Source organism: Trypanosoma brucei, chromosome 10 (genome assembly GCF_000210295.1).
Source record: "Trypanosoma brucei gambiense DAL972 chromosome 10, complete sequence".
NCBI lineage: Eukaryota > Euglenozoa > Kinetoplastea > Trypanosomatida > Trypanosomatidae > Trypanosoma > Trypanosoma brucei.
This window is the reverse complement of record NC_026743.1, coordinates 1413519-1438266: the sequence shown is the minus strand read 5'-3', so window position 1 is coordinate 1438266 and position 24748 is coordinate 1413519. Positions and strand designations below refer to the sequence as shown.

General features: G+C 46.3%; 14 protein-coding genes across 14 annotated transcripts in view; 13 read left to right on the top strand and 1 right to left on the bottom strand.

Moving 5' to 3' along the window:
- The window catches only part of TbgDal_X7250 (hypothetical protein, unlikely), a gene marked incomplete at both ends in the record, with an annotated part of 540 nt that extends 450 nt beyond the window's left edge, over nt 1-90 (top strand). The window contains one exon of the mRNA XM_011779600.1: nt 1-90. This exon is cut by the window's left edge and continues 450 nt beyond it. Coding sequence (XP_011777902.1) covers nt 1-90 — 90 coding nt within the window.
- Nucleotides 91-269: 179 nt separating this feature from the next.
- On the top strand, nt 270-869 carry TbgDal_X7240 ((OTHER) NEK family, HsNEK1-like; the record flags this gene model as incomplete). Its single annotated transcript, XM_011779599.1, has 1 exon — nt 270-869. The coding sequence occupies one exon, from the start codon at nt 270-272 to the stop codon at nt 867-869; it is 600 nt and encodes a 199-aa protein (XP_011777901.1).
- An 856-nt stretch (nt 870-1725) lies between these two features.
- TbgDal_X7230 (hypothetical protein, unlikely) lies at nt 1726-1812 on the top strand (the record flags this gene model as incomplete). Its single annotated transcript, XM_011779598.1, has 1 exon — nt 1726-1812. One exon carries the CDS (start codon nt 1726-1728, stop codon nt 1810-1812), a length of 87 nt encoding a protein of 28 aa, XP_011777900.1.
- Nucleotides 1813-1857: 45 nt separating this feature from the next.
- TbgDal_X7220 ((OTHER) NEK family, HsNEK1-like) lies at nt 1858-3330 on the top strand (the record flags this gene model as incomplete). The annotated part of the gene is made up of 1 exon (XM_011779597.1): nt 1858-3330. One exon carries the CDS (start codon nt 1858-1860, stop codon nt 3328-3330), a length of 1473 nt encoding a protein of 490 aa, XP_011777899.1.
- A 1517-nt stretch (nt 3331-4847) lies between these two features.
- On the top strand, nt 4848-7223 carry TbgDal_X7210 (hypothetical protein, conserved; the record flags this gene model as incomplete). The annotated part of the gene is made up of 1 exon (XM_011779596.1): nt 4848-7223. One exon carries the CDS (start codon nt 4848-4850, stop codon nt 7221-7223), a length of 2376 nt encoding a protein of 791 aa, XP_011777898.1.
- A 373-nt stretch (nt 7224-7596) lies between these two features.
- Nucleotides 7597-9996, top strand: TbgDal_X7200 (hypothetical protein, conserved; the record flags this gene model as incomplete). The annotated part of the gene is made up of 1 exon (XM_011779595.1): nt 7597-9996. The coding sequence occupies one exon, from the start codon at nt 7597-7599 to the stop codon at nt 9994-9996; it is 2400 nt and encodes a 799-aa protein (XP_011777897.1).
- Nucleotides 9997-11431: 1435 nt separating this feature from the next.
- Nucleotides 11432-12604, top strand: TbgDal_X7190 (hypothetical protein, conserved; the record flags this gene model as incomplete). Its single annotated transcript, XM_011779594.1, has 1 exon — nt 11432-12604. One exon carries the CDS (start codon nt 11432-11434, stop codon nt 12602-12604), a length of 1173 nt encoding a protein of 390 aa, XP_011777896.1.
- A 325-nt stretch (nt 12605-12929) lies between these two features.
- On the top strand, nt 12930-15647 carry TbgDal_X7180 (hypothetical protein, conserved; the record flags this gene model as incomplete). The annotated part of the gene is made up of 1 exon (XM_011779593.1): nt 12930-15647. One exon carries the CDS (start codon nt 12930-12932, stop codon nt 15645-15647), a length of 2718 nt encoding a protein of 905 aa, XP_011777895.1.
- A 429-nt stretch (nt 15648-16076) lies between these two features.
- Nucleotides 16077-17957, top strand: TbgDal_X7170 (T. brucei spp.-specific protein; the record flags this gene model as incomplete). Its single annotated transcript, XM_011779592.1, has 1 exon — nt 16077-17957. The coding sequence occupies one exon, from the start codon at nt 16077-16079 to the stop codon at nt 17955-17957; it is 1881 nt and encodes a 626-aa protein (XP_011777894.1).
- Nucleotides 17958-18322: 365 nt separating this feature from the next.
- Nucleotides 18323-18733, bottom strand: TbgDal_X7160 (hypothetical protein, unlikely; the record flags this gene model as incomplete). Its single annotated transcript, XM_011779591.1, has 1 exon — nt 18323-18733. One exon carries the CDS (start codon nt 18731-18733, stop codon nt 18323-18325), a length of 411 nt encoding a protein of 136 aa, XP_011777893.1.
- A 477-nt stretch (nt 18734-19210) lies between these two features.
- TbgDal_X7150 (hypothetical protein, unlikely) lies at nt 19211-19609 on the top strand (the record flags this gene model as incomplete). The annotated part of the gene is made up of 1 exon (XM_011779590.1): nt 19211-19609. The coding sequence occupies one exon, from the start codon at nt 19211-19213 to the stop codon at nt 19607-19609; it is 399 nt and encodes a 132-aa protein (XP_011777892.1).
- Nucleotides 19610-20270: 661 nt separating this feature from the next.
- Nucleotides 20271-21713, top strand: TbgDal_X7140 (hypothetical protein, conserved; the record flags this gene model as incomplete). Its single annotated transcript, XM_011779589.1, has 1 exon — nt 20271-21713. One exon carries the CDS (start codon nt 20271-20273, stop codon nt 21711-21713), a length of 1443 nt encoding a protein of 480 aa, XP_011777891.1.
- A 1498-nt stretch (nt 21714-23211) lies between these two features.
- On the top strand, nt 23212-23574 carry TbgDal_X7130 (hypothetical protein, unlikely; the record flags this gene model as incomplete). Its single annotated transcript, XM_011779588.1, has 1 exon — nt 23212-23574. One exon carries the CDS (start codon nt 23212-23214, stop codon nt 23572-23574), a length of 363 nt encoding a protein of 120 aa, XP_011777890.1.
- Nucleotides 23575-23825: 251 nt separating this feature from the next.
- TbgDal_X7120 (hypothetical protein, conserved) lies at nt 23826-24254 on the top strand (the record flags this gene model as incomplete). Its single annotated transcript, XM_011779587.1, has 1 exon — nt 23826-24254. The coding sequence occupies one exon, from the start codon at nt 23826-23828 to the stop codon at nt 24252-24254; it is 429 nt and encodes a 142-aa protein (XP_011777889.1).
- Nucleotides 24255-24748: the final 494 nt, after the last annotated feature.

Sequence of the window (24748 nt, the reverse complement as noted above, 5' to 3'; positions counted from 1 at the left end):
TTTTGGGTACCCCTATTACGTTGCCCCGGATTTGGGTTGGAACCCATCCACCAGAAAAGCCAACTGTTCTTTTTTGGTGTCCTTTTATAGGACTGTGAACACTCAGGCGTCCGTTTGATGGGGAGAGTATGCGTGACTGATGAAATAGAACCCTGGAGCGGACAGTACGATCCGTTACCACCTGAAACGAGTCCCGAGATGGCTGAAATTGTTCCCTTTTGTTGAGCAGTGATCCTAAGCAGCGACCTTGCAGTGGGAAGTTGTTGGATATGCCCATCTGCAAACTGTTTATGTCTGGTTTGCTTGAGATTGTGCAAACACAACCAGCATTTGAAGGTCCACTACGTGACGTGATTCCTTCCGATATCCGTAACATTAAGCAACTACTACGAGCTGAGAAAAGAAGCATTGTAAAGCAAATGGATGAATCGTACAGTGCCGCGATATCCACTGCGGTACTGGAGGGTGCAACTCCCTGCAGTGGCCTTGGTGACGTGACACTGTATGAGGGTATAATAAAGAAACAGAGTAGTGACATGTCATGGAAGCGACGATACCTGTGCATCCGTGCTGAGCTCGAGAATGGTGAGGACCTTAGTGTTGGGAAGCTTCCGAAGTTTAAGAGTCTTCACCTTGTGCTTGCCATTTCAAAAGACACTTTGCAACGGCAGTGTATTGCCACTCCATTCACGGACCTGGAGGATGTATTCCCGGTGCCGAGCAAGTATACCGGCTCCAACGCTCCTAACGTGTTCGCTGTTGTGTTTGTCGGAGGTTCACGTCTTCTTTTTCAAGCCCGCGGCACTCCTGAGCGTGATGCATGGATGCAGAAAATACAGGAGGTTCTTGGCATTGGTGATGCTGAGTGAACCGTGCCACTCCTGCGCCGCAACGTGTTTACCCTTCCTCGCGTTTGTGAGGGCATATATATACACGCAAATATGCACGGCATATTACTGTCGCATGAAATGCTTTCCTCCTTCATTGGTTCCTTTCTCATGCTGGGTGCAACCCGTATAGTGTGCAATGTGTGTATATATGTAACGCAATGCGCCTTCGTTATTTTATCGTGTTTTCCTTCGCGTTCCTCCGTTAAAGGGAGGGCTATGTCGTCGCTTCAGCCTTAAACTCAAATTCCTTTTAGTTGTTTCCTTTTTTTTTTCCCTCCGTTCTGTTCGTTTGACGCTCCGTAAAATGTCACTCGGTACGCTGTTTATATTCCCCCTCTTGATGTGTGTCCTTCTCCTGGGAGCGGCGGAGCAGAGTGGAATGGGTTCGTTGTATAGGTGAGTAACGGAGAGACCCCATCGTTTTCTTTAATGTGGGTGCTTTCCTAATGTAGGTGGTGTATTTTTCTTACTTTGTTTCTTATACGCAAATATGTGGGCTACTCCTTTCAGCCCCCTCTATCGTATTCAGTCATGTCTAGCATAAATACTACTGGGGTGAATGTCTTGCGCACCGCGAAACGATACTTCGTCACCAGACGCCAGAGTATAGCGCGAAGGTGACTATATCCGCGCCGGATATTGGTGGAGGTACCGCTGTATACTAGAGAACAGATTGCGGTCGCGTCACCGCAGTTACTGACCACTCGCCGTGACTTCCAAAAATAACGTCATGCAGGGCATCTACATCGGTTCTTTCTTTTAGGGGTGTTCTGGTAGTAAGTTATGTTAGCCGTACGCACTTTGGGAGAACAGTTGCCTTTAAATTCTTTTCCATATGCGTACAAAACACACATCTAATTCTCTGTTTTGTTTTGTATTCCTCTGCTACAATATCTTTTTGTCCCTGTCAAGGTTCTGCTAAGCACCTAGAAGTGCTTCCATTGGGGAACATAACACGTAGTTTGGAATGTCGTCAACGGATGCAATGATTGGGCGTGTGTGCCGCACCTTCGGTGAGGCTTTCGCAAAAGACGAAGCCACAGCGAAAGAGCAGAAGAAGAAATATTGGATTAAACGGGTTCTGGGTTCAGGTGCCACCGGTACGGTGTTGTGTGCCAAACGGACGTCCGATGGTGAAACGTTTGCAGTGAAGGTTGTGGACTTGGAAGGTATGAACGAAGGAGACAAAAACCGCGCACAGGCTGAGGTACACTGTTTGATGAACTGTGATTTCTTTTCAATCCTGAAGTGCCATGAGGACTTTGCGAAGAAAGATCCACAGAATGAGGTGAATGTGCTGATGATAGCACTGGTGCTCGACTACGCAAATGCTGGAGACCTCCGGCAGGAAATCAAAAGCCGTGCAAAAACATCACGCGCATTCCGTGAGCATGAGGCTGGGTTGTTGTTCATTCAGGTTCTCCTTGCACTTCATCATGTACACTCGCGGCATATGATCCATCGTGATATCAAGTCAGCGAACATCCTCCTGTGCAGCAACGGCCTAATAAAGCTTGGAGACTTTGGATTCACCAAAATGTATTCTGCGACAGTCTCTGATGATGTTGGAAAGACGTTCTGTGGTACGCCATATTACGTTGCACCGGAGATTTGGCGTCGGAAACCATACAGCAAGAAAGCCGACTTGTTCTCTCTTGGTGTCCTCTTATATGAACTGTTGACACTCAGGCGTCCGTTTGATGGGGAGAGTATGCGTGACGTGATGAATAGAACCCTGAGCGGACAGTACGATCCGTTACCACCTGAAACGAGTCCCGAGATGGCTGAAATTGTTTCCCTTTTGTTGAGCAGTGATCCTAAGCAGCGACCTTGCAGTGGGAAGTTGTTGGATATGCCCATCTGCAAACTGTTTATGTCTGGTTTGCTTGAGATTGTGCAAACACAACCAGCATTTGAAGGTCCACTACGTGACGTGATTCCTTCCGATATCCGTAACATTAAGCAACTACTACGAGCTGAGAAAAGAAGCATTGTAAATCAAATGGATGAATCGTACAGTGCCGCGATATCCACTGCGGTACTGGAGGGTGCAACTCCCTGCAGTGGCCTTGGTGACGTGACACTGTATGAGGGTATAATAAAGAAACAGAGTAGTGACATGTCATGGAAGCGACGATACCTGTGCATCCGTGCTGAGCTCGAGAATGGTGAGGACCTTAGTGTTGGGAAGCTTCCGAAGTTTAAGAGTCTTCACCTTGTGCTTGCCATTTCAAAAGACACTTTGCAACGGCAGTGTATTGCCACTCCATTCACGGACCTGGAGGATGTATTCCCGGTGCCGAGCAAGTATACCGGCTCCAACGCTCCTAACGTGTTCGCTGTTGCTTTCAAGGCAGGGAGGCGTCTTCTTTTTCAAGCCCGTAGCCCTGCTAAGCGTGATGCATGGATGCAGAAAATACAGGAGGTTCTTGGATTGTAATGCTTTATATCTTTTTCCTTTTGAATTTATAATGTTTTATTTTTTGTGACTGTACGATTTAAGATTTGTTTTTTTCTTTTTCTCTATTTTTTTGTGTTCGCTGCTGGTTAATATTTCTTTTCATTGATTTGTAGTTTTGTTTTTATTTTCGATCATTTGATTTTTTTCTCTTTTTCTGTATTTAAGATGTTCTGGGTTAAAATGTCTGTGGAAAGGCAATGTAATTTTATTTACCTCTGGGTTGTTGTTTTTCTTTCCCTTTTAGGTTTATCGTTGTTTTTTTCGTTTTATTGTTTGTATTGTTTTTTTATTGTCATTCCTGTGATTGAGTTTTTGAAGCCATTGATATGTACCGGCGGTTTAGTTCGGTGATGTGAACGGTGTCTATATGCCGTCATTAATGCTTCATAGTAAATAATATTATTTGTAGGTTTTTCCCCTTATAGATATGTGTGGTATGTACTTTTAATTTAGTTTACGTATATAGATGCATGTATGTGTTTATTTGGTGTCATGGTGTATGCTCTCCACCAACTTGTTACCTTTGTCACCTACTTGATTATCATTATTATTATTATTATTATCAGCATTCAACGTTTTTGATACGTACGAAATATATATTATATAATACTTGATATACAAAACATATGATATATGTAGAGAGGTATACATCTCCCTCCATATAATGTTTTCCTTCTTATTTTTCTGTGCGGGCATTAGGGTATCTAATGGTGCGGTTATTATCTCTTCTTATTGTATGTCCTCTCATCAGCGGCGTTATATGGATGTATATATCCATTTTTTGGTGTATTTTTTTGGCTTCCGTTGTTGCTGCTGTTTCCTTTCTTTCTTTCCTTCTTTTTGTTTTGCAGTAGCCGTAGATGACATGCCAAATGTGCCCGTTAAACCTGCTGTCAGCGGCGCCATTATCGCGGTCGTTGCATTTCCTGTTCTCTAACTGTAATATGTGTGTGGTTGGAATAGTTAGCTGCCTTAGTAACCCATGGTTAAGCCTTTTAGAGGGGAAGCATGTGCATGAAGCCCTTTCAGTTGTACTCTTTTTCTCTTCTTCCTTTCCTTACATATAGGGATGGCTTCGGTCGTTTGGTTAGTTCCATTGTGATGATGCGCGATTTTTTTTTTATTCTTGGGCTTTTCACCTCTTTTTTTTTTAATTCTTAGTTTTCTTTCGGATTAGCGAGACACCATAACGTACCTACCATTCTTCTATTTTTGTTTGAGTCTTTCTCTTTAGCTTTCTTTCTCATGTTGCAATACCTTTTTCGTTTACTATTCCTGAAGCATATAGGGTGTACCTCACCAGCTGTCTCATTATTGCCTTTGGCATTTGCTTTTGTTATTGTCATGAATATGTTACCTTTGAAAGTCGTTTAATAGGGATAGGTTAGTTGATAAAAATTAAAAAAAAAAAAGAGAACTTGTCTCTCCTCATCAGTGAGTAGAGGAATTGTCTGATATAACTGACGTCAAGTAGCGGCATATATATATATTTATATATGGGTGTGCCAGACTTCCTAAAGTTTGTATCCCGCACGGCCCCGGGGGCGCTCTGCCGGTTACCCCGGGACAGTGTTGCAACGCCTCTGTGCTTTGACTTTATTCTAATTGATGCTACAAATGCAGCCCAAACCATTGGTCTTGAGGTGTTGGGGGCGTTCCTTCGTCGTTCTCAAGTGCAGGTGCGTCAAGCTGTTATTTTCGCTGTAGACGGGCAGCGGCAGCGCAGTGACACGGCGAGGGCTCAACGGACGCACTCGACAGTGTTGGACACTGATGTGGTCATTCAGCGCTTTGGCAGCGACCTGCAGCGCCATTACGAGCAATGTGGGGGTGAGAGCGTTCCACAAGTCTTAATCAGTGGTCGTCATGTTGCTGGTGAAGCAGATTACAAGATATTGGACATTCAGAGGTTCATTATAATGCAAGTTTTTACCAATGGTGGAAGCGATAAACTACCAACTTTCTGCATGATATCGGAAGATTCTGACGTTCTCTGTGGCGCTCTTTGTGGTCCTGCACCCCATACAGTTTCCATCGTAACAAAGTTGCGCGACACGATGATTGATATGTGCGTGCTTCGTGTTTCACACGTATTGGCTCATGTTGGCGTATGCATGGAGGCGTTTATTAGCGGCGCGGAGACGAGTGTGGAGGAAGAGAAGGATATGACGGTCGATAGCGGTCCAGTCGGAAGCACCGATAGCATTTTCCATGCCGAACAAATGGGAACGGAGGGAGATGGAGAGGAGCAAATTACTCGCAGGAAGAAGGTTGATGGACCAATGGTCTCGACTGGTGTGCGTGTTGTGTTAGGTGACTCAGATGATGACGATGACCACGCGCAAAGTGAAGGTCTCAGGGATACTCGTAATGGTGGCGGCAATATGGACAATGAACTGCACCCACCGAAAGCAGGTCCATCCACTTGCGTGCCAACCATGGTTTCTCAAGCAGCTGTGGCTGAAATTCTTCAGAACAGCTGTGTGGACATGGTGTTCCTCTTCATTATCGTTATGGGAAACGGAGGCAGTGTACCACCTGTCATCCGTGGCGCAACAAAAGTGGATATTCAGTCATGCTGGAGGGCGTACTGCAAGATGAAATACAATACTGCTGAGTCGGAAAGGGAGAAAGAGATGGGCCGCACGCTGTTTGACCTCAACGGCATCCTTAGTATAAAGGGCCAGCAATCTGATGATATTGCTTCCGTTGTCGTAGATTGTTCCTTTCTGTGCACTTTACTGGATACAGCACAGTATGCAGATGTACAATCGCGCCCAATGACCGATGAAGACAAAGAAAGGACCTTGTTGTATCTTTCGCATGCCGCTTACGCTGCTCTCCGATACATCGTTGCTTGCAACGTTGGAAGGGTAGCGGCGGGTCGAGTGGACGATACTTTTTTGGACACAAGGAATATTTCAGAGGTGGTTTCCGTTCCTAGTGTTGCGGCTTTTCTGTCAGTGCTCAACCAAACAAAGAAGAGAACGTTGCACTTTCCACTTGTAGGTTCGGCTACAACAGATGTGTTGTCCAGCGCTGCTAAGGGCGTGTCGGCTGTTGAAGAGGCAATAACTGCAGCTAGGATACGGTCCGGTCGTGGGGAAAGTCGAATGGTGCTTCAAACGGACGTTGCGGGCACACTCGCATCCGCCGTTACGGCCGCTGGTGCGCAGCGCTGCGTACAGTTATCAAGATTTCTTGCACCATTCACGACGGCGGAGGTGAGTCGCAAGAACATTATGGATTGCCTCAAACATAGTCCGAGAAACTACAGCAAAATTTCCAACAGCGTCGCAGAATTTGGGGGTAGGTTGTCCACGTTTTCTCGGTTGCTCTTGGCATGGCGGCGCACGATTGAGTTGTGTATACCCACTTTGGGCGCGCTTGCCGGTAAAGAGACCGCCACATCTACTCTCGGCGCCGTTGCGGGAGACGAAGGAAAAGGAGTTGCCGCCCTGTCGAGCAGTGGCCTCTTGACTACTGGCAGATCGTGTGCAAAAATGTCTTACAGCTTCGAGCTACGTCGCATGGCACCTGTTCTTGTGAGTGAACAAACCAACCACAAAAGCAATGCAGCTACGGACGCTACCCGGAGAGATATACTCTTCAAGGCGTTGCGCATTTCTCACGACTACGTGGAAGCACCACAAATCATTAACTCGAAAAGTAAAGAGCCCGAGCTTTCCTCAAGTGGAGACGTAGATAAAAAATGTCAGCTTGAACGCAAGCGGCACCGTGAAGGTGAAACACTCATTTCAGAGCGTGAAGGTGCCAGTGCTCCCGGAAAGCGGCACAGAACACAATCGGTTAAAGACGTCATACGGTCGAAAGGTAAGAATAAAAAAGTAAAACGGAAAAAACTTTCCTGAGTGTAGGGTACGGATGTTTTAACGGCGCCCTTTTCATTTGTTATCAACACCATGGGGGAAGTGTGTGTGTTGGGGGGGGGGTGGAAATTAACGTGTAAATGTACGGTTATTATTGTTATTATTTTCACTGACAACACCGCTTCATTTGTGGCTGCGTTGTGCGGTCGTACCTTAATTCCTTGGTGAAGTGTCACCGTTATTTTCTTTGTTCGTGTTTTTCCTTAGTGATTACAGTTTTGGAAAGCTACGCTGTTTGAGAGGATTACACATCCCTCAGTGTTGGCGCTTTTGGTGCATCTCGACTGCGTAACCCGTTGCGGTGGCCGTGTTTCATTTTATATCGCATAAAAAGACAGTGAAGGAGGGTTACCGGATGGGGATTCAAACGATGTCAGAAGATGATTCATCCACGTATTGTTCGAGGGAAACTGGTGCGTCAACACCGGACACGCCTCCCCCACCGCGGGGCGCGGTTGCCGTACAGGACCAAGTGTCTCCCGTAATGGTGCTTCCCTCGCTCGCTCCGTCACCGCACAGCAACAGGTTTCATGACGTCACCCAAGATAGGGTTGAGGGAGCGAGTGTGGAAGAAATATTTGAATGTGTGAACGATTCTGTACCAGCTCCAACGGTGAGAGTGCTCGGCGATGAATTCTCCACGTTTGACCAAAAGCATGAGCGCTCAAATAAGACTTCTGACTCCAATGTTGCTGGCCGGAGTAAACCTCTCAATGGCAAGGGTGACACCCTGCCTACGAGTGCAGAGGTTGAGAAGCCCTTCGAGATAAATAAACATGCTGTTGGCAATATCAGTTCTGTTGTTGCTGTCGATGATGATGATCGTGCGTCATCCATTAAATTCACTTTTGTCGATGGTGAGTCAGTGTTGTCCAGGTCTCCAACCACGACAAGTATTGTGTTTGAGGTTGAACCATCCTCTAACATGCGAGGCACATCAGCCTCCTCTCTCCTGAGCCCCAATCGTAGTAAGTTGTCTACCGACACCGCAGATGGAGCACCCCTCAATTCATGTCGACCGGCAGAAGCGGTCCGTCATGGCACACCCGCTTCATCCGGGTTGGCAAATGAGCGTCGCAGAGCTGGGAGCGCGACACCCATCAAACGCTCTTCCGTGAAATCTTGTTTTTTCGAGCATGAAGTCCAAGAGCAACGTGGGCTCCGAGGTAACAGGTGCTCATCTGCGTCGAGCCTTGACAGCAGACGAGGACCTGGCGGCAGGCACTCATCACGGAGCCGACGAAGCGGGAGTGGTAGTGTGACACCACTGAGTGGAAGAAGAGAAGGGATACGCGGTACCTCACGAACCGACGGTGGTCGTAGGAGTTACGGCTCGCATCGCAGTGAAGGACGCTATACGAATTCCGATGCGAGTAGTTATTCTCGTGGTAGAGCGGGTGACTGGAAACCAAGATATTATAACAATGAGCCACCTTCGTCTAACACGGGAAGTCGACGACCAAGCCCCCATACGCAGCACGATACGCCACATTCGCAACGTAGCAGATGCCTTCTAACATCCCCTAGATATTCGGATTTGACAGTGTCGCAGCACTATCTGATGGGAACGAATCCTAACGTCTCCCATGCTACCAGCCCTGCACTAGAGATGTTTAAAGTGCACCGGTCGTCGTGCTCACCGATGCGAGTGCGCCAAAAAAAGCGTCAGGAGTTACTAGCGAAAATAGAGAAGGAACTTACGGTGGTACGTGACGAGATGCAGTCACTCGACATGGAGCTGGAGCAGGCAATGTTGAGTGATCCGCACGTGCGGTTGTATCACATGAACAATCGGCGTGATCGTGATGAGCGTCGTTCCCGTTTGCTTCTTTACCTGAACCTAGAAAATGCCAGAAACCAATTGCTCAGTGAAGACGATGAGACTGAGGAGCGGCGTCTCCGGCGGCGAAGGGAGGTGGAGCGGAAACGTAGTGAACTGTTTGAGCGGTTGCACCAACAGAGCTCCGCCCGACGTCATAGTAGTCAGGGAAGTACGCCAAGGAGGCGTAGGACACCTTCGTCGAGCTTCGATGATGGTTTACACGAGCGTCTGTACAGCGATGCGGCAAAATTTAGGGAATGGCATGAGGAACGACGTCAACGCGCTCGACAAGAAAGGGAACAGATGGAGCTGGAGGAACTCTTGTTTACCCGAGTTCTCCGGAAGGTGGGCCTTGATAGCTCCGAACGCATGCTCACGCCTCAGGAAGAGGAGGAATGCGCCGCGGTGTTGTGTACCAAACTCCTCGATGACCCAGAAAAGCTACAAGAATATATTCGTCCGAAGCGACTAAATAGGGAACAAGAGGAGTTGCTTAATGCCCGCCTTGCGCGGCGTAGTGAAATCAATCTTAATGCTATACGCAACCAAATGGAGGTAGCGCAGATGGCTGAGTGCACTTTCAGGCCGCGGACAAACTCGCCTCAGAGTAGGAACCGCCAGGAGGCGATTCTTAGCATAAATAAGCCTACGGCGGCGTCGATTAGAAGGAGAAAGGCAAATGTTGAGAGTGGATCTTCAACGCGGCCACCTTCGCGTCGCGGCCACTCCATTCCCAGAAATCGAACGTGTGAGAAGCTTTACAATTCTGCTAAGAAGAGTGAGGATCGTCTCAGTGCCTTGAAAGTGTCGTCAGAGAGTATGAAGAAACTTCAACTGTTAAAGAGTAAGCTAAAAGAAGACCATCACTTCCGGCGCCGGGCTGAGTTGGATCCGTCCTTGGCACAGAGGTACATGGACTCGTTGGTTGTATAGGTTTTTTTTTTTCGTTGACTCGTATGTGGAGATATAAACACTCGCTTGTTATATCACCATAGAAGATACATAGATTGGAAATGCATACGGATGAGAATATGTGGTGGTGTATGTTGGGATTAGTGGTGATGGCGGGTGGAGCAGAAGAGGAATTGAAGCGGGGATTTTAAAAAGAAAACGAAAACAAAAGAGAACAAAAGGTCCCTTCGCTCTCCTTCTCCATTCCACGTCTTCGTGCAGTGAAAAAAAAAGGGTAACAGAACTGAAGGAAAGTGATAACTTTTTCCTTTCGTGTGTACACAAATGGCGACAGCCTTTCACGTTTTGTCGTGTCTTTGTCAATTTGGTTGACCATTATATTGGTACTTGTTGTGTCACTTTTTTTTTTCTGTAGTTTAGTTTCGTTTATTTGTTGTTAACTGTTCCCTTGTCCTCGACACAGATTTATAAGTACTTACATAAATACTTAAATATATATATATGCAGTGTTACGCAACAAGGTGGTCATGGGGGATGCCATATTTTTGTGCTTGATTTGTTTATGTGTTAGAGATCATTAATATCACCGGTATTGAAATAATAAAAAAAGGGGGGAGGAGTCACTGGAAAAGGGGAAAACAAAACCGCATTGAGTTGTAGCGCCGATGCCGGTAGTGGTACCAGTGAACGGTTTGTTTGTTTGTGTGAGTGTTTGTGCGTGTTGTGCTCGGTGGCGGGGTTGACCGGCGCCGTTGCTCTTCCGCTTTTCCTGTTGCTTTGTTACTGCTGATGCTGCGATCCCTTAGAATAGTTGGGAGCGGTTGTGATTGAGATTTAAAGTGGTGCTGTAATAGATCCTTGGATAAGTGCGAAGGAAAAAAAAAGAATACCAGAAAAGAAACATCCTCCTAGATACCATAAATTATTTATTCGTTTGTGCACTGAACATATTCGGTGTGATTACTAAGAAAAAAAGGGATTGCTCAGTGAATTTTTTTTGTTGGATCTCACGTGACGGGTTTTGTGCTGCTGGGCGACATGATCGAGTGAATTGTCAGTTGTTGCTTCCACGTGCTGATTCTCCACTTCTCGATCGTGCTGTTATTTCCTCTTCCTTCTCTTTTTGATGCGTTAACTCTTGCACTGCGTATGTTGCCATGCGTGAGGTGCTGCTGTCCACCACGGTAGCAACAGGGGAGGAGGAGGGAGAAAAGGGGAGTCGAGGATGTCTTTTTACCGTACGAAAAAGGTTATAATCAACTCCCTCTTTAGTGATTCTTCATGGTATTGTACATTTCGTTTCAGAAACCCAATGACATCCCAGCGCCGCAGCTGCCATGAGGGGATTCCCTCGGGCCGTGTGACGGGGAATTCAGTTACGCCGCTCTCGGAGATGCGAGAGAATAACGCGATTGGCGTGGAGGCTGTAGGGAAGGAGCGCAAGTGACCTGACGCCATGACCGTTCTGTCGAATGTTTTCCGCACGAACCCGGCAGCCCTTCGTTTACATCGGGAGTTAACCATATGTATCGCTAATGGTGAGACAGAACGGGCTTCTGACCTCGCTTCTGTACTGGCTGGGTTAGTGAAGAGGACAACTCGTTTGGATGATATCGAACAAAAATGTGCCGAAGAGGGCGGACGCAGTAAAGTACCCAATGACCCCGTACCGGTGGTGAGTGAGGAAACTGTTGAGTTTTTAACCAGCAATGTTGTTCGGGGGGTTTCTTCCCAGAGTCGTTTGGAGAGTATTGAGATACTCCACAATGATGCACCAGGCGCCCCATATTTGGGAGAGAAAGTGGCAGAAGCAGCGGAAGTAAAGGACAGTGAGCCCCTCCCGTTTTGGAAAAATCCTGACGCTTTACGATTGACACTGCTTGAGTCCGCTTTCGAAATGGCTCTCGCCGACGACAACGAAAATCCACTGCAACCAGGGAGCGTCGAAGCGGATTGCCTTGAAAAAGAGCGCATGGAAATTTTGGATGCATATCTGAAGCGCGAAGGGAAGCGTTGGGAGTTGCAGAAGGCTGCTGTTGCGCGTGCTATAGTGGCAACGGTGAAAGACTTGGGTGTGGTTCCGGAGGACATACATGCTGCTCTGCAAGCGGAAGGTGAATTACGTTTAAATGGCAGCGACAAGCGTTTTAATGTTCTCAAGCATTGCAACATCATTGTGCGTGGTGAGGTACCGGAAGTAATGGAATTGCAGATGAAGGGCACTGCTACGCGTAATGTAGAAGCATCTGTATCGCAAGAACTTGATGTTCTGATCAATCGTATGAGTAGCACAGGGACACCACTATCTCAACGTGATAAAGACTTGGCACTGTTTGAGTTAGTGATGTCAAAGAGCAAAATGCGCTACGTCGTGGGTTTGCATCGTGAACTTCAAGTTGCGCTCGATACCGCTCCAGCATTAAGGAAGTTGGCTGTTGAGCACCGTGCCAAATCCGGTTCGGTGCTGTTTGTTGAGAGGGCTCTTAAAATGCTTAACAAAGTTGCCCCCGACGGGAGTGAGACAACAGCTGAGGATGTCGAATGCATCGATACGATTTCCACCCCAGTTCTGCCCTTTACATTCATGCTCAAAATGTGTCTATGGTTCGAGGCCCCTGTAGCTATGTGAACAGAAAATTATCAAGGAAATGAAAGATCTGTCGATTTGGGTCTCCTCCTCCTCCTCCTCGAAGACTAGCGTTCGGGCACGATGAAATTATTCACGACTGATGGAAGTTTTTAAATAATGTTATGTGGTTGTGCTTGGGTTGGATATCCAACGGTGTCGTCATTTTGCTTTGGTTTCGTTCGACCTTTTGGACTGTACACGAACTCTTGCAGTCGCATTCACTTTTGTTTCCTTTTCTTGCACTTGTCGTTGTTTCAGGGAGTGTGTGATGGTACATAGCGTAAAAGCGAATAGTTACTAATTTGGTGTTGTTTATTGTATTACCATGCAAAGGGTAGGTAGTGAAAGGGAAGGAAGAAGGGGATCATACATTAGTTCCCACTCCAATGAAGCGGATGCCGCTAAGGCTGAAAGTGGTCACCTAACCGCCTTTCGAGCGGCCACCCTTCCGGAGCCAAAAACTTGGCTTCAACGCACAGGTCATACGATCGTTGTGTATAAGTCAAACATGTTTCTTTTTGGTGGCACGGGTCCCAACAGCACATACTCGCCTTCTATTTTTTGCAATGAGAAGATGACTCTGCAGTGGAAAGAGTGCCGGGGTGTGGGTGTTGTGCCAACTGGACGAGCGAATCACACATCCGTTTTGGTAGAAAACAAAATGTTTGTCTTCGGAGGACATCGGGAGCTGGAAGTGTTTGACGAACTTTACATTGTCAACCTAGATAGTATGCGGTGGGAGAAAGTTAGTTACGAACACGTACAAGGACCGGGGCCTGTGTTTTCGCATGCGGCTGTATTTATCCCCCCAACTCAAGCGATGATCGTCATAGGTGGTTTTCATCAGCGGAAGCACAACACATATATTGCTCATTCGTTTGACATTCGTAGTCGCACATGGACAGGAATTCATGGACCAAGTTCGGTGAATCCACTTCACTTGCAGTTGGTAAATGCAGTGTATCATCATCAGTCTATTTCACTGATTGTCGTTGGCATGTCGATGAAGAGCTGTGGGTCCCCTAGATTTGCAGACACGCCTTCCATCTTTGCAATGAACATCTACTCCTGCTTCTGGACAGAGTTGACAACGGCAGTCTCGCCCAGCAGCCCCATAACTTTTCGCATGCCCCTTGTCTGGGAGCACTTTTTAGAGGAACACATTAGCGTTGGTGGAATATACGACGAACGGCGCCAGGAGTTTTATTTCCCAATTATGATGGCACCGATTGAGGGTGCGTTGGTTCATCAGCACTTTGATCGTCGACCCTCATCCGCCACCTCAGTGACAGGTCAACAATCCTCCCGATCTATCCTGAGGAGCGCTAGCACTGTGAGAGAACCTGAGGGAGACGGAAAGGTAAAGTTTGATAGCTGTGCCGTCTTTCGCCTCCAGCTTCGAACCATGACTTGGTCACTTACCCCAGTAGTAATTCCCAAGCGAGTCGTTAACAGCCTTTTGGCGTACCGTGCTGAAGTTCGTAGTGGGAAAGGTGGGAAGAGGGCGTCGTCTCGCATGAGACGGAGGGCAACAAACGATAAGAAGGCCTCATCGGTTACAGCATTATTTTCCTCCAACGGAGTTTCCGTGTATCAACGGAAATATGCATATGCGTGCATCAGCTCCTCAGCTTTACGGAAATCTGGCGGTGATCAGAAACATATTTTAATGCATGGTGGCTTGTTTGATGAGTGCATTGCACTCCTACTGGCTCCGGTTTTTCATGACAACCCGATGGATTCTGCCTCGCTTGACTCTGTCAGTCTGTTGAATGCGTCAGTTTACTCTACTCTGACTGTACTGACAACAGATAATGTAAATTCTGGCAAGTCGGCGTATGAATTTTCTCGGTCAGATTATAGCGATGCCGAAACTAAAGCAACGGAAGCAGCATCAAGCTCGACAGGGGGCAATGGATCGATGCCGCCCCCAAGTACAGAAGAAAATAGAGACGCTAGTGTTACATCGTTACATTTGAGGCGCAGAAGCAGTGATGTGCACAACTCAAGGGCGTTTCCATCACCCCGAGTTGTTGACAGCAAGGACCATTTCGCCCTCTTGTACCATCCCAACAATGCAATGAATAAACCTCAACACCTACCGGATGCAAACTATCCGGTAGCAGTCCTCCGTAGTGAGAAGGAGGTGCGTTCGTGGGCGGAGGATTTCTACCAGGACACAAGGGACAAGGTTATTGAGAATGTGTTGGCGCTACGGGAAAGGGACAAAAAAGAGCGTAAGCAGTTTTCGAGATCACGGAAGGCGCAGAAATCGTCTTCTGTAGGAGGATCCGACGAGGACGTATTCACTGATGACGACTCGAGCGAATCAAAGGGGCTGAGTGACGGAAAGGTTGTCGAGAAAGCGCAGTCGCCCAGACAAGGTAGAGGGCTATTTGGAATTATTCGACCAAATATTCCTGTTATCCCAAGAGACTTCTTTTACGAAAAAAATCTGGACGTCTTCGCTCTGCGTGAGCACTGGTGCTACGACTTGCAGCATCGTGAGAAGAAGCAAAATACCAGCCAGCACTCAAGGATAGACGCAATTAGCAGGGTCAACATGAAGGTAAGGCGGCTTCCAGAGAACAATCGTCTCCCGCTCGAGGTGTTTGGGCAAGCTTCGGTTGAAAATATTTCAGGGGCCGCATCACTCGCTGCGTATCTGTTGATGGAGGCAGCTCTTGCACGCTGTGAAGATGATACAACCAAGTCGCGGCGGCAGCGAACACTTATACGTTGGCGCTACCTTCGTGTGATGGTATTAAACGGTGAGGCGAGCTCTATCATGTACTTTGTCAACGCAGAGGCAAACAGGGGAAGTGGTGTAAATGTTTCCACCACATCGAAGGTTGTCCTTGGGCCAGAGTTGTACGTCAAAGGCCCTAACCCTAAAAAGGTGCCTACACGCCCCGTTCCTTACACAATTCCCCAGCTCCCCAGTATTACATTACGTGCAGCGGAGGTAACCCCTAGCGGGTACACCTTGTATCGGTATGCACCCGTTCCTGGTAGCGGGGGGAGAAGGTCAAAGAATCATTGAGATTTGCATTTTTTTCTCTTTTCTTTAGCATAACTATAGTGTATATTGATGTATTTATTTCCGGTTTATTTTTGACTGAAGTGTACGTAGAAAACGCTCTATTCTGTGTGTGCTAAACATGATGGAACAAACAGTGAAATGGACAGCGAAGCACCGGTTGTGAAAGGAATTTACCTAGCAACGGAGTCATTTACTTTGACCCTTTCTTTCCATTTTTGTAATTTTTTGAAACTTTTCCTTCATGTAAGGTTCTACCAATACTTCAAGGATATCGGCACTGTGTACTCACCGCAATTTTAGGGTTCGTGTTGAGAAGGTGGGGGTTTTACTTGCTTAAAGTAGTCAATCAAGTATATAAACATATACATATATATATATATATATATATCATATTTTAAATACACAATCCGTTGTTCAACTCGACCCAGCATGCTCCAGAGCAAGGTTGTGGGTGCGCAGGCGCGTGGGGCCGGCGCGCAGCCATACCAGGCTGTGAACGGAAATTTGGACAAACATAATAACCCAATGTCTTTGTCGTTGAAAGAACACAAACGGCGACTGAGATCTTTGCTCCATCCGTCACATAGTGGCTCCTCAGATTCTTCATACCCCACTGCATCGAAGTTTTCACTTCCTGACCGATCAGCACAAGCGTCGGTGCGCCCTTCGCCACGTATAAGGTCATATCGTATGCAAACTGGAAATACTGTGTCGCCAGTGAATTCTTCCACGCCGTCAGCTGTGAGACGCCAGAGGAGTAACATAAGCTCCACGTGTCTTACGCCTGGAAGATGTTCTCCGCGTCGCGCTTTGGGCGGAAAGCGGCGACCCCCCGAAGACACCTTTAACACTTTTGCGACATACGATCGAGTACTACAGTTCACCCTACTGCACAGCGGCAGATTCCACAGCAAAACTACGAATGGCGACAGTGCTGAGCAAGAATCAACAGCCACGAGGTCTCAACAGGATTCACAGCAGCTTTCTGCTATTTCAAAGACTCCCAAGGATCAAGCTACGCCTCCAGAACAACCTGTGCTCCACCGCGCCCGTAGCGTATTCGTGGATCGGCCCCTTAATGGAACGGAAGATGCAGCAGTGCCCGGGTTGCGGTCGTTTATCTCCACCATGGCGACCCCACGCCCCGAAGGTGGCCAGGCACCTTTATTTTCCGCAAGGGGGCGTTACTTTAAGTCACCTGTGAGGACAAGGGGTGGAAATGCACCAAAATCCGGTGACGCGGCGGAGACAGAAGACGTTGTGCCAGCTACAATTGTCTTCAAACTGGATGCAGCATTAGCCAAACTATGTGAAAGGAAGGAGGCAGAGGTTATGCGGGAAGAAAATGGCGCGCCTATGGGGCAGGAGGGTACATCACTTAATGGTGTGGATGGAGAGTTTTGCCAAAAACATTCATATCATGATTCAAGATCGGAAGATTTGTCGTGCTCGGCCGTAGGCGGGGCGTTACGTCCTGGCGAGAACGGTGTTGCTTTCGACGGGAAGTTGGGTGCAGTGGAGCGGAACTCTCTGCGAAAAGTCGTGTCGTCCGGCTCACATTTAAAGAGCGCGTTGAAGCCCCCAAAAGCGGATATCACGCGATCACAGGTGCTTTCATCAGAGGGATCATGTCTGACCCCTGCAAATTCTCTGGCTGATATTCCCTCTGCTGCGAAGAATTTACCTTCACCGACGACTGTACGCCCACGGCCTCGTCAGTTAAAGTTACCTTCAACTCTTGTAGATTCGAAGGCGAGTGTAAGCGAGGAAGCTAATAATGTGTCAAGCGACAGGCCCGTCGGCAAGTTGGTGAGGTTTTCGGATGCTGAGAACATTGGACACGCCATCATGAAGGAATCGCCGCGTACGCCGTTGCGAAGAGGAGTGGGGCGGTCGACGCTGCCGGCAACACCGTCTCAGAAAATGACACCTAAAACGAGGCGCCGTGATAAGTTGCTTCCCACCCAAGATTATACGGAGGGCCAATTGATATGTGTGTCTTCAAGCAGGCGGAAGAAATCAGGACGTACCGTCCAAAAAGGGGGTCTGGTCAGTTCGACAGAAGCCTCAGCGGTCACTAAGGTGCAAACATTGCCTTCGGGGAATGGTGAGGTGAAACCAACCGAAGATGTAACCTCGAAAGTCGTTTCTGACTTCAACCAGGTCGAAAAAGTCACACCAGATGGGGGAAAGGGCTCAAACATAACCAGTTCTCGAAAGTCTGCCTCTCTCGATTCAAGCGTGACGGCAAAGAGTTCTATCCAACTAGGCGTGGCGCCAACCAACGAGCAAGCGCCAACTGAAAGCTAAAATTGACTTTTGCACTGTTTCTAACATTATTGTAGCGTGGAAATACGTTTTCACTTTTTGTTGGTGTAGATGGTGAGTCACGAGTGAAGAAACATTTTTTTTTCCTTCTTAAGGTGGGGTATTGGGAGTGACGCGCGGAGGATTTCGCCACCATGAGGGCTGTGAATCGCAATAAAGGGGTAAGGGTTGAAGTGGAGAATGAAAAAGGAGAAACCACATGCAACTACGCTGATCCAGACGTGAGGATACTAGTGCGTTGGTTTTTTTTCTTTGTTTTTCTTTTTGCGTGTGTTTCGAGGAAAGTCGAGAAAGTCAGATCAGGACAGCGGGACGCATAAGCGGAAATAGGCGTCGAGCAATATATGTTAAGGGACTTTGCCCACATTATCTCTTGCTTTTCTCCACTTTATTTCGTGTGTGGTTTGGACCCCTCTCGCGTTTCCATGCGAACCTTTTGTGTTTTTACCTAACGCAGCAAGCAACGCTAAAAGAAGCAAGTAAAATGGAAAAGAGGGGAGGAAAGGAGGACGTACCCGCCCGTAGTCCTTCTCTTTTTTTTCCCCCCCTTCCCCTTTTCGCTTTCTTGTCATTAAAAACTGGGAAATAAACATTATGTACACATGACCGTGCGTTGCGAAACACATTGAAGGAAATGAATGACGAATGAACTTGAGGGAGGTAAGAAGGGAACGGGAGGGTTGGCAAGAAAAGAAAGAAAGAAAAACGAAAATGAGAAAGAAAAAAGAGAAAGAGAGAAGTAAAAGGAATGCTGTCATTTTTTTTTTAAGAAAAAATATATGGAAGGTTTGCAGCTCTTTTTTTTTTTTGTGTGTGTGTGTGTGTGGCGTTGGCAGCCATGCCCATGCCAAGCGAAGTCAAGGGTGTGTGGGACGAACGTGACTGAATGTAAATAACAAAACAAAAAGAGGAGGAAAAACACTAATATCATAGCAACTGAAAGCGTGTGAAGAGGCGTAGGGGTGCTCTTGAAGGTTGTGTGTCTGTTTTCTTTTTTTTTTTCGTTAAAAAGAAGTGAAAACAAAAAATGGTAGGAAAAATGTAGGGGACAATAGTGCGTTTTTGGAGTTATGTACTAAAATAACATACAAAAAAAAAAATTTTCCCCTATCCCGCCTCTTTCCAACATACCAGCAGGAGGAAGCTTTAAAGTTTAGTGAGAAAAACATCATGATCATATGTAGGAGCGATGCGATGACGTTGCGCTCCAGCAAAGGTGTTAAGTAGTGGTGGCGATGGAGAAATATATATTTATTTATACCTCTCTTTTCTATATTTCTATATTTATGTATATATTTTACGCCTGTACTTTTCAATTTTATTTTTATTATTTTTTTATTTTTCTTGATTTTATTTGTCGTTCTTTTCTACCCCTGTCTTTTGTTTTTCTTCTACAGCACCACGCAGCCATTGACAACCCTAAAAGTGGCGTCCGTTTTTTGGACACGCCAACAACAACAAGAACTAAAACCAAAACGAAACTGTTTCCACTACCATCATTATCATTACTGTTATTACGAACGAGTTTGCATCACCCGAAGTCGCAGTTCAGGTTTGCAAATTTTCCTGATGGTGTTGAATCCGAAACCGTAAAGAAATTCCATAAAATTTTGGTGAAGGAAGGAAAAAGGTAATTAATAAGTGAAGAGATGTCGACTTTTTAATTACATTTGTGACCCTATCTCAATGCTGTAAAGGGTTAATCAGTTACGGTGCTCTTATCACGTTTTCTTTTCTTCTTTCTTTTCGTGTGATGATGCTATTAGCGTTGTTGTTTGTCCTCTTCAATGTCCTCTGTGTAGTAGATATTATTGTTGCTCCTCACATTTTTTCTTACGCTGATTCTCATATTGTTTTTTTTCCCACCTTGATAGCAGAAGAAATAACTTTTTTTTTTGTCTCCATATACCTTTTACTTCATACAGCTGTTTACCGAATATCTTAGAGAATCAGGTGCGATTGCCTTTGTGGGTTGTTCACAGTGGCTGTTTTCTTTTTCTTTTTTTCATTTCGTGTTTTATTTCTTACATCTCCCTTCCCTCTTCCTCTCTGATGTATTCCTGTTTATCTCATTCGTTGGTTAACTGCCGGTAATGGCAGGCGAATATAAATAAATAAATGAACATACATACATATCTATATCTATATATTTATATACTTATATAAATACATTTGCGCTTTTGTTCATGCATCTGTGTGCGCTTGTTTGCGTGCGTTGTTGTGTTTGATGTGTAGAACCTAAAACAACTGGTGATAACATTCCAACAACATCTTCTTCTTTTTCTCCCACGATTGATGATGACGGAACATATATATATATATATATATCGTTTCGTATTTAACCATAACATCGTACCTGTAGTGGTTATGATTTTTCAAGACACGAGCTCCTCAAGCGTGGACAGTAGTGAGGAAGCTGGTACCGCGTACCAGCGTGCCCCACATGGTATCTCTAACGCAGCACGTGTCAATGCAAACGGAGATGTAGAGAGTGATGCATTCAGCGGAGACTTTTCTTCTACGCCTGATAATGATCCAAAAATGTCCGCATCGTTGACTCCACCATCCCATCGTCCCAAAACCACCACTGCAATGCCTTCGACTAAGAACCCAGTTACCACTGGGTTGCCACCAACAGACGGCACCTTTGTGCATGTTAATGTGAAACCTGCGACAAATGGGGAGCGCGTGCCTGCGGCTACTCCACCTGGTGCTTCACGCGTTGAGGATACACACGTAGCAGCAGTATCTCTAACCTCTTCACGATGCTCAGATAAGATATCGCCCCGTAGGGTACATCAAACCTCCATGACATCTTATGAGGCACTCGGATTGGGATATTCAACCAGTGGGCTGGCAGATGCACCGCCTCTAAAGAATGCCGACGGCATAAACCAGAGGGCGGCGTACACTTCGACGGCTGCAGGGCTCGACAAAGACAAAATGGCGGAGGTGACTTTGCGCACATTGACGCCTTCTCGACGTTCTGTATCGGTGGGTAAAAACATCCACACTGCGTTTTCCTACGCGAAGACGCAGGGAACTTTGCCGGAGGAAAAAAACTCGGACCAGTGGTACTCGGGCCACCCGGTTCCCCGTAGCTCGCCACCGATGGGCAACTCGATTCCTCGGTCTGCCAACAACAGCACGCGCCCCAGCATACTTAATCCGCATGGTAGTGGTTACGACGGCGGAACGGGCGCGGCAACGTGTAACAGTGTGGAAAGCTGGAGAGAGAGGATTATGTGGTCCACGCGGCCACGGCGCAACAGCCCTCGTCATACCTCTTCTTACAACAGTTCTCGTGCTCCATCGCGGTTAGCAACACCGCGCGCTGCATCTGTTCCCGTTTCCAGTGTAGGCGCACATGCGCACCGTGGCCATCATGAGGACCTCGCACGTTTCGTTGGGGCGTACAACACGCCATCAAGGAGGTTCCCAAACGATATTCCGTATGCCAACCGCTCCAATACGGATTTTATAGCGTGGGGTAGTGGTGTAGAGATGTCACATTCACCCCGTTACCCCAGCACACCACGCCGCTTCAAGGAAAGCAGGTCATATCGTGTGAAGCATAAGCTCCTCGACCCTCCGGAGCCAACAGCGACGGGATTAACCACAAAAGACGATATTGTTGACCCACTGGCTGAACTCGAGAAGTATCAAAAGCGGCTTGAGCGGGCCGTGGCGATTATGGCATTGGAGAGGGAACATCGCATGCTTCGTCATCGTCGTTGATTTACCGCGAGTGGTGACATGCATGTACATAAACATATTTCTGTGTGTAGGTTTTTATGTGTGCGCTTGTGTGCAAATAGAGAAATTATGGTCAATGTCATGTGTATGGTGGAGAATATCATAGGCGTGTGCAAAGTAGTTATGTTTGCGTTTATTTACATTTTCTCGTGCTGAGCGATGGTAGTGTGTGGTGTCTTTGAAGGGGCTACTTTTTTTTTTGTTTGATTATTTACTCTCCTTTCTTCGTAGCCGCCGCGGAGTGTGTGCTCCTTTCTGTTGGTATGGTGGGTAGTTCCGTTGTTTTTGTACGGCTGGTGAGAACTCGACGAGTTCACGTACGAGTACAAATGCGCGAATACCTACAGATATGTACAGATATTTACATTTGTTTATATTTAAGAATGAGGATCAAGTGCGCGTCTGTTTTTTTTCTTTTCGTGTGTGTTTTTGGTTAGGCAACCGCGCCTCGTGACGAATTCTTTAACGTTGTATTCCCTTTAAAGTAATAAATGGTTGGGAATGCACGGGGGAAAGCAAGTCAGAGGAGAAATAAACCCAGGAAGGTAAATAAGAATCGATGATGGTGCAGTGATCAAAGTGAAACCTTTAGAAGAAACAGAAGAAAGAAAACAAAAAAGGGATGGGAGATGAAATAGAGATCCCATTCACACGCCACTTGTTTTTTTTTAATTGTATGTTCGGTGTTGCATATATCTATTTATTTGTTTCATTCCATCGGGAAGGTACTGGTTGTCCCGAATGAATACGGTGATATGAGGGAGAAACGAAAGGGAATGAAAAAAATATATTAGATTGGGGTTACCGAAAGTGATTGAAGGAAAAAAGACTGAAAACAGCATATTAAAAAAGAAAAAAAACTGCGTTCCTCTTATTTTTTGTGTCGTTTCGTTCCTCGTTTGAACCCGTTGCTTGCCGCGCCGCCCGCGGGAAGTGGGTGTGCGTATATGGAGACGGGTTGGACAGTAGACAAGTCATTTCTTCCTTTATTAATTAAGTGGGAAAAGATTTGTGCTACAGTGGGAGCGTTGGTGGTTCATGTAGCATTTACGTGTGAGGAAACGAATAAATGGGATTTTTGGCTTTGAAACGGTCCGGAGCATTTCGGCAATCTGCACCTCTCTCATGATGTTACAGTTTGTTGTGATGCTTCGTCGAACTAACCTGTGGTGCTCCTTTTGGTGGGTGCGGAGAAATGTGCCAGTCAGGCGCTGAGGCGGGAGTAATAATGACAAGGAAAGGGGAATTGTGATCGTTTTGTGCACTGTTATCTCATATCTATCTATACATTCGTGAAACACAAGCGGTTACTATTGAGAGTTATTCTACTAGGTTTAGATGATTGTTCTTTCTTTCTTTTTTTAATTTTCCTTTTCCCTCCCCTCCCTTCGTGTATCGTCTTGGTTGTGTACCCAACTCTGACGTTGGGCGCTACACACATATAATTTTTTTTAAAAAGTATATATATATCCTGCTGTGCATGGATTTGTGTCATTTAGTGGGAATGCATATGTGCTGTTGGCGCCACCTTCTTTACCTTTTTACCTTTTTACCCTCCCCCACCTCCTTTCGACAAACGCAAACACTTTTTCCATTCGGCCGCTCTTTGGACGATTGTTGTGTTTTTGTTTTCATCTTCGTCTTCGTCGATGGTTCTGTTTTTTTTTTTTGCGAATGGGATGTTGGTGACAGTTATCCCACCGCCGCTGCGGTTTACGGCAAATCCTCATTTTATACCTTAATGTATTATTTGTTTCATCATGTTATCGCCATTGCCTGCCATGCTTATCTTTTTGGTTTTCTCTTCTGTTTTTTTTTTTTCCTCCCCCCTGTTTTGCCCTAATTTTAATACTTCTTCTACAACTAATCTGCAAAAATAGGGGGATCAGTGCATAAACTCCGACGAGGTACGGTATTTGTTTTCGTATTGAAAAAGTAATTCATTAATACAAAAGAGAGGGGAAAAAAACGGCAGCCTCACCCCGACAGCTTGTTGAAGCGAAACGGAGTGAGTTGACGATAGAGAACACTGTGGAATAAGAAAGAAGTGACAGCGGTATATTTATTTATTTATTCAATTATTCAACTAGTGTCATGGAGTTGAATGAGCAGGAACTGCAAACACGCGGCTATGTAAAGAAACACAGGCTCAATGAGCTGTTCGCACATTTCCTTCAGTTACTCATTTACAACAAACCAGCAGATCCCCGTTTGTTTCTTCAGCAGGAAATCAGAAGTTTACTCAAAGGCAACCCACTGACACCTCTCTTTACGGAACAGGATTTCGAGACGATGTTTGATCTTATTGATGTCACTAAGCAGCGGTGGGTAACTGTAACACAGTTGCGCAATACATGTAGAAACTTAGCAACAGCGGAGGGAGAAGAAGGATTAGGAATTCCACCTGCACAAGAGGAGGCTATTGAAAAGGCGGCTGATGCTGAGGGACGCGTGACACTTGAGAAGTTCAAAGAAGTGTTGGCAATGCAGCTTCACACGGCAAGTGTTGCCAAGGAAAATTGAGACCGCATGAAATGGCTGCTAAGGAGAGGAGGAAAAAGTAGAGGAATGATGACGCCTGCAAAGTTGTTGTTATTTGGGGGGTTGTTATAACCTGGGAATACAATAGATGGGTAACGAAAATGTATGATGAAGGACCAGGAAGTGCGGTGAACGCAGAAAGTAAACTGTTACTCTCTTTGTTTTTTTTCCTCTTTTCTCACTTCGGAACACCTTGGCTTCTGCAGGAATTTTTTTTTCCGGGGGAGGCGCCACTTTCCATGCGGCATCAAAGATGTAGCCTTCCCCCATGTTTTGCGTGTGTTAGGGTTTTTGTGACGAGAGATGTGTGGAATTGCATGTTCACCTTTCACCACTCTTTTTAAGTAGATGCGCGTTTTCTCTCCAAATTCATGTGATACCTTGTCAAAACAAAATGTAAGATCGCTCTCATACCGGTTTCTTCCTGCCTATATTTCTTTTGCGCCTCTGCCTTTCCATGTCATTCTTCGCTGTTC